The sequence below is a fragment of the Pseudorasbora parva genome, chromosome 4 (assembly GCF_024679245.1).
Source record: "Pseudorasbora parva isolate DD20220531a chromosome 4, ASM2467924v1, whole genome shotgun sequence".
In the NCBI taxonomy this organism is placed as follows: domain Eukaryota; kingdom Metazoa; phylum Chordata; class Actinopteri; order Cypriniformes; family Gobionidae; genus Pseudorasbora; species Pseudorasbora parva.
This window is the reverse complement of record NC_090175.1, coordinates 44,993,426-45,006,067: the sequence shown is the minus strand read 5'-3', so window position 1 is coordinate 45,006,067 and position 12,642 is coordinate 44,993,426. Positions and strand designations below refer to the sequence as shown.

The following is a 12,642-nucleotide window of genomic DNA, read 5'->3' as shown; positions in this document are numbered from 1 at the left end:
AGAGGACTGAATATACCACTGAACAAACCAAAGTTAGGTATGCTATGACGTGTTTGTGAAATCTTCTGTAGGCTTTGAAGCATATGTTTGGACGTGTGCGTACTTGCATCGGTGCACGTCTGTCATCTCTCACCTGGTCGAGGCATTGGCTCCGTAGGTAACGCATGGCTTGCTGAATACTCTGAGGCAGGGGTTGTCCGCTCCTTTGAACTATCACCTGCAGTGGAACACCAAACACACTCCTGTCTTTATAGTCTCGAACCTTGATCCGCTTCATAAACTTGGGAACGGCCCTGTAAAGCACACAAAAATGTATATATATATAATTACGAATTAACATTACAAACAGTGGAGTGGTGTTTTCATGTTACACAGATACACGGTAGGTTGTTAGCAAGTAGTCTTGCTATTTTTATTTATTTACTCCCAACATTGCATAGTAGCAATTTATTCTCAAGTCACACAGACGCAGTACATACATACAAAACAAAGACAGTTTTCATTTTTTTTTTTCAATATTACATAAGTGTTTGGAGGCACACGCGGCTACATATGAGCAGCATTTGTCGACAGGATACTGGTTTGCAAGTGTATGAGTGTGTAGACAATTGTGCATTTAATTGTAACGTTTAGAAGATGAAGGGCCACTAAAAGCTGTTTCCACCTTACAGACAAAAGGATAAACATTGTGACAGCAGACAATGGCTCTGAGCAGACAGGATATAATGGAACAAACACATGTGTGGACGTCCATGTGGCAGGTTGTTTGTGTTTCCGACCGACAGTGTATTTGTCTGTGCATTTGTAAGTGTGTATGACTCTGAATAGCAGGTTTGCCAATACCATGATGTATGACAGACAGACAGACAGACAGACAGACAGACAGACAGACAGACAGACAGACAGACAGACAGACAGACAGACAGACAGACAGACAGACAGATAGATAGATAGATAGATAGATAGATAGATAGATAGATAGATAGATAGATAGATAGATAGATAGATAGATAGATAGATAGATAGATAGATAGATAGATAGATAGATAGATAGATAGATAGATAGATAGATAGATAGATAGATAGATAGATAGATAGATAGATACACACCAGCTGAAGCCATGCTTGTTGGTGGGTGTGTATCTCTCCAGTAGAGCAGTAAGTTTGAGCAGGCTGTATTTCTGGAGGAGGTTCATCTGCAGAACTGACTGACATCCAACTTGTAGCACTGTTGACGATAGACTTGGCCTGTGGGAGATCTGGAAACTTGGCCAGCGCAGTTTCTGAGGTCTGCAACATAAACATTCACACAAACGTTACACCTAACCAAGCTCAAACAATCACAAAATGTTCAAAGCATAGACATTATAGACAAATATAAATTAGTGTTTATAAACTGCAAGTCATGAACCACACATAATGAATTATGGAAACACAGCACACTGACTCGCAAGTACACAAAAAAACTTTGACTTACACATATTGTGTATACACTCATAAACACAAGCTAGAGGATGAGCTGCAGATAACAGATTAATCAAGGCCTCTATCACCAGGTGGGGGATAGAATTCCTGCGGTACATTCCACTTGGATTCTGTATCTTTCTAGTCCCTTGTTATGTAAGGAGAGCTGTTCTAACATGCTCTCTCACTCCCTCCCTTTTCCTTAAATCACTGTGCTTTATTGCCATGAAAGTTTTCCAAAGAGATTTGCCAAAGCTCTAAATTACTATAGGAACAGTTTTGGTAAAACTGCCAATAAGAAAACATTAGACATCCCTGTCTCATTTTTACTCTTTACATTTAGTGTCTGTATGACTTTCACCTGTTGGCTCGTGTAAGTGATGCTCCCACACCAGAGTCACATCTTTCACGTGAGCTGAGAGTCTCATCCCTTTCTGCAAGCGGGTTTCCAGTGCTGTCCTGGTCACTGCCGTTCTCTGTCTCTTCTAAGTGGTTCTGCAGTGGGGATGACGGACAAGGAGATGCAGAATCAAGGGCTGAATCTGAATCCCCTTCCTCTTCCTCTTCATCCTCCTCTTCTTCCCCAGTTCCTGTTTCTGACCAGGCATTGACCAGTTGCTGCAGGCCACTGACTTGTTCCAACACGTCCTCAAGTTTTGGCTCCTCCTCTCCTTCTGCTTCGTCTTCAGCATCTCCCACTTCTGAGAAAGGTACATTATCATAGACACTCAATCGACTGTCTAGTGAGGTGGAAGAGCCCCTCCGGGGTGGGCGCCGACTTAAATTGTTGTCACCACTACGATAGGATCCTCCATCCGCAAGTGCTTTAGGAAAAGTGCCAGGCTTGTGGCCTTTAGGCAAATAAAAGAAGATCACACCTCCTTCCTCTTCTCGAGTCTCTTCTTCTTCCATTCGTCTATTATCTGAACTCTGACGGTTGCGTCGATTGTTCTCTGCAGTTGAGCTGGGCTCCACCCTCTTACTTTGGGTCTGGAGGTTCTGCTTTCCTTTTTGGTCTTCCGAAGGTTGCAACACAACAAAATGAAATGGGTCGAAGCCTTCCAGGTACATACCACCTCTCTTGGTGGACCCCGCTGCTGTGCTGTGACTACGTGCTCTTGAGACCGGACTGGGCGTACTAACAGCACTCCCACTGCTGGCCTCTGACTGGCTACTCCCTGCACTCCCACTGCTTGTCTGCGTTGAATAGGAGATGGTTCGGTTTGCATTGCGATCCAGAGTTGCGATGTCTACACAGTTGAGGCGTCTCAGTTTGTCTTCATCAAGACCCTCCTTCAGCACTGGGCCACTGATCTCCAGCCTACCTTGCCCAGCTACACCCTTCTTCTTGCGCTTGGAGGCTGCATTGCTGCTGGTGCGTAGCCGCAAACTTTCCATGCGCTTCAAGAAGCTCTTTGCTCTTGAACGTGTGCTTTTTTCAGCGCCACTACTTATCAAGCTTGGTTTTAGATCAAATGCAAAGGTACCCCGTTCCAGTGGTGAAGGGAGCCCATCAGACAGGGAGTCTTCATTGGCGCCCGACGTTCCAGAAGAGCAAACGCTAGCAACTGAGCTCGCCCTGGTTGTGGTAGCTGTATTAACATTGGAGATGGTTGTTGCAGGACTGGATGGTACGGTGGTACTCAGGGATCCTCCTCGACCTCCACTACCAGCACTGTGCAGAGATCCCACCTCTGGCTGCTCACTAAGATCCGTTAAAACGCTCTCAGCACTAGCATTAACTCCTTCCTTTAGAAGGGGTCCTCTGGGAAAACGCTCATCTTGGGAAAGAAAGGGAGTGAAGGAGCCAGTATCTCCAGCTGGAGGGGAGAATACATCCAGGTCCAGCTGGTCCAGGCGAGACCAACGCTTGCTGTCACGCTGGAAAGTCCAACGGCCACTTATGGCACATGGCTCATCCTCATCAGAGTCCTCACTCTGAAATAATATGGAAGAGAGATACAGATTAAAATCAATGCAGCCAAGCACATAAATGAGATTAATGTTATTGTCACGTTTGTAAAAGTATACACAAGTAATATGAACCTGAATCAGTAACCTATACTGCAGGATGGGATTTAGTGTCAAGTTTGACCTAATTTATTCCCTCATTTTATGGATCTAGCATTTTGAGGTGTCATTTTGCTCACTCTTAGACACCTCTTAGGCTTGATAAGGTTCCATATGCATGAAACCAAGGAAAAAGATTTTATTGTGGTCGGCTTAGTTATGTCACAGCACAGTCACATGTTCACCATTCCCCCTCTCTGCTTTACTCGGGCTAATCTATTTCCTCCCTGAGGGTGGTAGGGATGGAAGAAGGGGGTGGTGGACACAAAATTCCAGGCCAGCTCTCAAGGTTCACACCCCAGCCTGAGAGGGCATGTCTGGTCCCATCCCCCATCAATGCAATCACCTTAAGCCAGCCCAAAGAACCAAGTATTATATGATGAGAATCCTGGACAAAGGGGTTGGATGGGAGGTGAAAATATTTTTAAGCTACATGTATGTGCTGCAATGCGAGCACATATATGTAGCTTTAAAATATTTTCTAAATTGCAACTGTAAAGTTCACAACATGTTAAAAGTCTTAAATAATTGTGAAATTTCCTTAGTCATGGAGAGATTAAGGAGTTAATTTTATGGATTCTGATATACAGAACTAGTTGATACGTTTACACCCCTAGTTAAGTTAGCTGATCTCAGTTTAGCTGTAGAACAGACTAGAACAGTCCAGGAGCCCTAACTAATAAGCAAAAGCAAGACTAGCCGACCGGTTAACAGGGGGTCGCGGGATCCAGAGGTGTCTCCTTCACGGTTCATAATAACGGAGGCAACACAAGTTCGTAAAACTTGGGTTGTTATTTTATAGCCCCTGAGGGCAAGCCTTTGATCAGAAGGAACGAAGACCTGGTGTGCAACGTTCCCTCACTGGCCACCAGAAAATCCGCTATTAATTCAAAAAGACTGTTTTCACTTTACAATGAGCTGTATGGACAGGAAGATGAGGAACAGAGGAGGACTCTACAGAGGCCACCTGAACAGATCAATGCATTCCAGGGATGGTTTCTGCTTGTATGTTTGAAAAAGGCAGATCACTTCCTCAAGTCATCTCCTGACCTCTACCTTTGACTCCATCAACACAAGGTGACACTAAAGGGTCATCAACTTTCTTAACTGGACACACACTTGACAAGGCTGCATTGTTCAGACTTACAAATTTTAAGAGCTGAAAAAGAAGCTGCAGTCAGACATGACGGTTATCTTTCTAAGCTCCCTGTTGTGATTAAATAGTTGGATTGTTTGTTGATGCATTCTCAACCTGCATGTTTTTGAGTCATGGCTTTGGGGCAGTCTTAGACTATACACACTCAATCTTAAACCACACTGACAGAGTGACCAACAACTCTCTGCATTCTCTTCCTTTTATGGTATGGAGGGGGTTTTAGGATGTGTATGGTGAGAAAAACATGACAAACAGGAGCAAAGGAAATCATAAGGAGAGGAGCTAACGAAAGCCCTTCATTTGGACAAAAAAGCCATTCTGCACTGCCCTCTGGGCCTTCCTTAAAATTAACTGACATGGAAAGCAAACATGAGTTACATGAATTTAGGATCTTTGACTGGACAAAATAATGTAAGAAGGTGGCACTGATTTAACTAAATAAAGAGAAAGGGATTTTTGACAAGACACTTACTCTTTTTCTTTGAGGGGCGATCTCTAATCTCATAAGAGCGCACTTGTTTAGGGTGTTCAATCTCCTGCAATACACACACATACAGATAGATGAGTGAAACTGTGACAGTCTTTTTTTAAGCAGATACCTTGAAAAGAACCATGCGGTTGCAAACAAAGGCTAAATCCAGTCATTAGCCTACAAACAGATTCAGTCAAAACCCTGGACAGAGACAGAAAGAGAGGAGGGGGCAGAGAAGGGTAAGCAAAAGATAGAGATACATACGGAGATAGAAAAAGATGAGAAGAGGATGAGAGAGGTGGGAGCCAACCCTGATAATGAGCTGCTGAGGGATAAACTTCAGATTAAGAAGGGAGACAGACGGAGAGAGAATTAAGAAGGAAGAAAAGAAAAAAAGGAGGTAGAAATCTGGAGAGGGGACAACAATACAACAAAAGAGATGCAAAGCTTATCCCAGAAGCCACCTGGTTGGTGTCATGTGACCCTGAGTTAGGGGGGAATGTGTGTTTGTCTGCATAGGGGGGCTGGCACCAGAAAATGGCCTCCAGATGTCTATGAGCTCCAGCTGGTCTCTGATGGACCCTTCTCTGAGTGAAGACACTGAGTTCTTCACTTTCTCTTTCTTTCTTCAAATTATTCTAAGATAATGAGCCAGCTTGTATATAGAACTGCACATAACATTATTAAATACTGACAATGTATAAAAAACATGTTCTGTCTCGATCAAAATGAAAATGTTTAGATTTTCTCTAGTACTGAATCATAGAGCCATACTCTGGGGAAATAAATTGTGCCTATAAATTGGCTAAATATGAAAACAATCACCAAAACAAATGTATGTCTCACCTGCACAGGGCTTCTATAGCATCTTGATCCAAGAAATCGTGATCTCTAGTAACTGAGGAAATCTCAATCGGAAACTGACCATCTGAAAAAGAGAAAGACAATAGAAATTATTTGACAATAAATTCTTTATAAAAAGGATTGATACCCAATGAACAGACAGTAATCTGTGTAAGAGGATGTTTGCAGCAAGTGGAATATGTGCCTGCCCTCTATCACTCACACACACATACATACACACAAAACCTCCCCTCCTCCGGTGTTGAAAAGGTAGAGGAAGTACATCTTAGCCAGCCAAACAAACACAGCTGCAACACTGCAGCGCTTAACAGTGGGAGGTGTGTGTGTGTGTATATGTAGGAAGGGGGTGTTTGAATCCCAATAGACGCTCAGCAACCCTCAGAGAATCTTTAAGTCTTTAATAACTTACATTTTCATTCATTTGATTTTTTTTTTTTTTTTTGTGGAAATTCACAACTCTTCAACTTTTCAAGACCAAAAAACATGTATGTACGTGAGTCTGTACGAGTGAGAAAGTGATAACATTTTTATTGTCTTCCTGAAGACCCTTTCCTTACTGTACTGGCTCTCTTATCTATAGTGGGGCAATCATGACAGCATGGTCACACAATTCAGATCTCTGAAACTGATAACACCTCTAACATGGCACAATGGCAGGAGTCAGTAGGGCAAAAGTGTGTGATGTTGGACACCTGAGGTGTGGCGTTATCTGACATCTGCTCCTGTATGGGTTGTATATGACAGTGTTTTATTTCTTATAAAAAAAGAGACAATGCCACCTCCATCTAATTATTAACACACCTAAGGTGCCGCTTAATAGTATGAATGAGGGCAGAGAGAGATAGTCAGTGAGAGAGAATAAGATAATAGAGGTGATGACAATGATAATAGGACCAGGGAATATAGAAAAAGAACATTTTGAGCCCTGAAGTCAAAGGTTAATGTATTGATTAAGATTGCATTGGACCTTTTTAGCCTTTTCCCATTTTAGTTGATTTAACAAACAAATGCATGTTAACAAGGCATAACTGTCCAATGTAACACAATCTCCCTTGGTCAGGAATTGGTGATGTTGAAAAGTTAAAGATCCTACCTTCATAAAGCTGAGCATACTGTGGAAAACCTGCAGCCCTCAGCCATGTACATGCCTCCTTCGCCTCAATTTCTGTGAGAGAGAGAGAGAGAGAGAGAGAGAGAGAGAGAGAGAGAGAGAGAGAGAGAGAGAGAGAGAGAGAGAGAGAGAGAGAGAGAGACATTTAAAATTGATGACAACATTAAGCAAAAACATAATGAAGAATAATTCATAACCAAATATTTTGAGAGGAAAGATTCAACAACTTTATTATGTAGTTCCCTGGTAATTGCTGGTTATCTTGACTTTTCAACCTGACGCTATAGTGTAATGTTTGAGACGGCACTGCTAAGTGGCCGTCCAAAGCAGTCAGAATTGTTGTTGAGGCGGTGGACAAGTGCTACATCCCTGTCCATTAACCGTGAACGGCCCTTTAGACGCCACATGCCAAATGGCAAACACCACTGAAAGCATCTTGACTCCTTCTGGAGGCCTGTTTCACACATTGAGGTGTCAGAATTAGGAGTCTAACTGAGATGCTGATGATACTCTAGCAACAAGCAACAATCGCCCCATGTAAATACTTGCTTGAAAATGCTTATACGAAACCAAGACGTGGTATAAAATTACAAAACCAGAGTTTGAAAGCTCTTCAACAGTCCCAGAAAGTTAATGGCAAGTTTTTTGAGTGTGAGTTTATTGGACTACGTGATGGTGAATGGGCAGATAAGGATCTCAAAGATTGCTGAACTGAACTCAAGCAGGCTTGACGCAGGAACTGGCGAGTTACTGAGATTGCAATCATTCCTGATAACCAGTGTGCCCTTGAGCAATGCACTTAACTTTAGGTTGCTCCAGGGGGACTATCACAGTGGTTAAAGGATTTTTGGTAGGGATAAAAACCATCTAAACGCTTTTATATTTGTATAAAAGTGCTACTTAGACCATATTAGCGCCCTCTAAAGGTGTGACACAGCTTATGTGTCTCTCTGCTGACCATGCTGTTGTCTATCACAAGCACAATCTACACAATCACAGCTCACAATAGGTTGTAATCAGCAGAGAGGGACCTCTCGCTTTTCTCAAAGGCTAATTGCACGCATTCCAGACTCTAAAATTCCAATTATTCTAATTGCAATGACTGCAATGATGCCATGCGAAATTGAAAGACCACCTGAGATAAGTTCCCCATCGTTTCAACAGAAAGAAAAAAAGTCCAGGGATTAGAAGGGGCCAAGTGAAAGAGACGTGCAAGCGTAAAAAGACACTGCCGACTTTGCCCAGAGGAAAGGACGCAGACTCTGTCTCTACTAGCAGGATACGTGACTCCCCACTCGAACGAGCGCGAGAGTGACGGCACGCATGACAACAAAAGAGGCACGCGATAAGGAAGGTCCTCTGCCGGCTGAGGGAGAAGAATAAAGCAGGAGATAGGAGTGTTTTGCTTTGACAGCAAGAATGGCGATGCAAAAAAAAAAAAAAAAAATCTTGAATCCATCTCAAGAATCCACATGCACATGACGAGATTCCTTTCAAGCAACTGACAGAATTTTGCCCGAAAGCACTTTTTAAGAGTTCGTGAACTTTGAAGAATGTCCTACACTTAAAATAATGACACACTTTTCTGGTATGGTCTGTAATGAGCGCTGTGGCTTCCTGTGTGAGTGTGTGTATAGATGTGTGTGTGTGTGTATGTGTGCGTTTGCACCGTCTAGGCACCACTGAAGACCATCCAGCTGCAGGAATGTTAGAGGACTGTATGCATTTAAATGTAAATGATGGAGAGACACACAAACACACACAGGCTCCATGGCAGTGTCTCACAGACTGGCTTTTCCTTTCATCAGCAAGGTACCCCCTCCCTGCCTAATCACAATGAGCCGCTATCACACAGGTGCCTGTCTGACACCAACAGTAAATAAGGCTTTCTTACCAGCAATGGCATTACAAAAAACATGCAGAGACATATGAGATTACTGGGGTCTTTTCTCAGAAGAACAACCAGTCTAAGACAACCAAAGCTTGTTCCTGAAGGCACCCCAACACTACACATTTTTAAACTCTTCCTACTCAAACACACCTGAATCAACTCATCAGCTCATTGGTAGAGACTCCAAGACCTGAAATGAATAGGTCAGACAGGGGAAACATCCAAAATGTTGATAGTCCATCCAGGAACAGGGTTGGAAACACTGGTCTAAATATACAGTCACATTTACCATTGCTAAGCAAACTTTTACGGGCAAAATGAACATATTCCCATTGGATTCCATATGATCAGGACTTTCGTGTGAAGGAGAAAACAGTTCACCATGCAGATATTGCTTGTTTATAAGAAAACACTCAAATTCACTTGATTCACCAGCGTTTTTTGCCTGCAAAAGTCTTCTGACATTTCGCTAACGTGACTGCATCTTATGAAAAGGGAAACATCACTCTTCATTTAATCTCTTGAAGAAACAATTGAGCTATTCAATATCTGATTTGAAACTTTTCTTTCCTATAGGTACATTTATAAGCGCAGTACAGTATATTCATCACAGCTGTACACCCAAAACACACTCTGTCTTTATGAAGATAGATAAGTATAAACACACTTGAGAAGTTGTTTCGTCCTCTCTCACACTAATAGATGTCATGTAGATGCGCACAGGCTGTTGACACAGTTTTTTTGCCATCTCAGCACTCAAAGCAGTACACACATCCACGCTTAAATTTCGAATATGGGCTGCAAGCGTAGTTTTTTGGTTTGTGTACGCACGTCGCATCCTGTGCTCTCCCCGCAAGCCTATGTGGATTCGCACGCCAGGCGGCGACCACACTTCCCTTGGCTTTTCCGAGACCGACGGGAAGCCAATAAGAGTGGCTCATTCCAGGGTTGCCATGGTCACTTTGGAGGACACACCTCCTTTTGTTCAAGGCCAGATAATGGAGGCCTTCAGCGCCAACACAAACACAGAGAACGCCTTACATCCTGTAACACACACATGGAATGTCGAACGTTCGACCTCAGAGAAAATGAGAAATAGGTTGAACCTCCCCAGTAAAGTAAACAGCCTTTGATTCTTTCTTGATTGTAAAGTACATGCGTTTATATTTAAAGGAAACTACATTTCAGCTACAAACACATCAGATTGAGCAACTGAACTAACATTGTGTTGAAAGCGAGATTGACGTCAGTATTACTTCACAGAGTTGGATGTTCTAACAATTTTTCATCTTAATATGACACACTGTATGTTTCCAAGCCAAAAAAAATAAATAATACAAATTCCCAGAAGGTCTACATATGTCATTGTTTCATAATGTTGTGAAGAGTTATACAAGTTGTGGGTCACTTAAATAGGTTTAGCAACAGTTTACTAACTAATAAAAATAGTGATGATGAAAAAAGTGACAATCAAAAATGAAAGTAAAAGTAGCCAAGTGCTTGACCGTTGGGGGCTGACTTGCTGGTGGTCAAATCTATCACTTACAGAGTTACTGAAATGGATGCTTATTCCTTTCCTTAAGTTTAACTGAAAACCATGTTCTTTCATCAAATCGTTTTGATTTAGTGTTTTAGGGGAGCAAGCAGTCATCACCATCCCCTCCCATCTATTTTCCTCTCGTCATCACCCTTAATCTACAATCCATCTGTTTCATATCTTGGTGCCAGCTACCTATAGTGGATGCATGACCTGTGACCCTTCCAATGCCACGGTGGCCCAATTCAAGCATACAGGATGTATAGGCGGCATCCGTAAACGAAACATGTGCCTTTGTGCATTCTCTGTTCATCGAGGCATATAATATTCCCTCCACCTAATTCTTCCGTTTTATTATCTAATGAATGAAACGTTTGATGTATGTTGAGGAGAGAGGGGGAAAAGGTGACAGACAAGACAAAGAGGCAGACTACAGCCTCCAGAGCCGGAGAAAGACAGGCAGGCGTAATCTCTTGGGAGAACATCCCATGAACCCAGCTAAAGTTGAATTCCTGCTAGTTGGACCTTTTTTTTGCCGCTTCTAAAATTACCCTTCCTCCTCCCTTTCTTCTTCCTCTCTTCTCTCTCCTCCTCGTCCTCTTTTTCCTGTCACAGGAAGTTCTCACAATTGCTGGCCGATGGTTCCTCAGCATGAGGGAGGAGGTTGAACATGTGTGTATGAATATGTGTGAGTGTGTAAGCGAGTTTGTGTAGACAGATCCCTCTACTATGTATCCTTAATCCAACACTCTTAAAGATAAAGAGGGTTTCTGCAGTAATGCCATAGAAAATACATTTTGGGTTTCAGTTTTTGAAAGAATCATTTTTTTCTTCTAGTCTGAAAAAGAGCTCTTTTCCTCTACAAAGAACCCTTTTGTGTAATGGAAAGGTGCGATAGATGTTAAATGTTCTTCATGCAACTATCAATGCCAATAAAGAACCTTTATTTTTTAGAGTGAACCCAAATTAAATGTCATAGCCTAGTTGTATGTGTATATGAGCTCATGTTTAAGGCTTTTTGAAGCTGTGCTATTCTAGTTAAAGAGTCCTTGTTTCAAATGAACAGCACACAAACATCAATATCTGTCTTTGAGCGGAACTAGAAGGAATTTTATCAACGATTCATGTGACCTGATGTCCTACTGGTTAAACTGCCTCCAAGACACTAAGCTCTTTATCTTTCATCTTTCCACACGTACATTTTAAATCTGCAGAGAGCAGTCATACATCATTTGTTGAGGATCACACATATCATATTTTGGCATGGCCTTATACAGACATATGGGGGTAGAGAGGGAGAGTCAGGTAGCTCTGAAAATGAGAAGATCCCCTCCATCTGGTCACAAACACATGGGAATCATGATCATCGTGGGGTTATACCATTATCAGTCACTCAACACCACTATCCCAGCCACCTACACACACTTTGCCAGATGGGTCCATTTATGTCTGTCTTGGACTTTCTGACAGATTTAAACATTAGCTATCACTGACCTAGAGCCAGCTTGGCCAGGTCTGGTGACTGGCCACTTTGTGTAACGCATGGCTGATCTCAGGTCAGATGATTAGATATGCTCAATGATATGTCACCCAATCCATTTCATCTATGATCAAAAGATTACTTAAAGAAGTGAAGAAAGATCTAATATCACAGAGGGCTTTTATATATCAACTTAACTGTATAGACAAATATCCAGCAATCAGACAGTTCTCGGAAGGCAACAAATAAGATGTGAGGCTGAGAATCCTACCAACACTTCCAGAAATGTGTATATGAAGCTTTCAGTGGATCTGGAGACATGTGGAGTGCTTAAGAATGTGTGAGTGAGTTTCAAGGCGCTTTACTTATGTGAGTCCATTATGCTCACCAAAGCCATGACCTTAGATTATGAGGTGGTGCATGTATATTTTCAAAGTGACATGTTTTAAGCGTGGCATTCTTTCCTTCGGCTCCTAACTGACCTGCTTACTGCCTTATCACATGGAGTTAACATGACCTCAAGTTTATCAACCTTTGCTTAGGAAAAGAGGAAAAAAATCAGACATGGAACCTCCTATTACAACATAATATATAGGG

The 12,642-nt window shown here is 42.2% G+C and overlaps 1 protein-coding gene across 3 annotated transcripts in view; it reads right to left on the bottom strand.

Annotated features, from left to right (window-relative positions):
- Window positions 1-12,642, bottom strand: part of dlc1 (DLC1 Rho GTPase activating protein) — a 111,780-nt gene that overhangs the window by 10,964 nt on the left and 88,174 nt on the right. For all 3 annotated transcript variants that reach the window (XM_067441935.1, XM_067441933.1, XM_067441934.1), the window contains 6 exons: window positions 7,120-7,191; window positions 6,009-6,090; window positions 5,163-5,226; window positions 1,826-3,402; window positions 1,111-1,290; window positions 134-293 (listed from right to left, as the gene is read on the bottom strand). In XM_067441935.1, coding sequence (XP_067298036.1) covers window positions 134-293; window positions 1,111-1,290; window positions 1,826-3,402; window positions 5,163-5,195 — 1,950 coding nt within the window. In that variant the 5' untranslated portion in view covers window positions 5,196-5,226; window positions 6,009-6,090; window positions 7,120-7,191. The remainder of the gene's footprint in view (window positions 1-133; window positions 294-1,110; window positions 1,291-1,825; window positions 3,403-5,162; window positions 5,227-6,008; window positions 6,091-7,119; window positions 7,192-12,642) is intronic.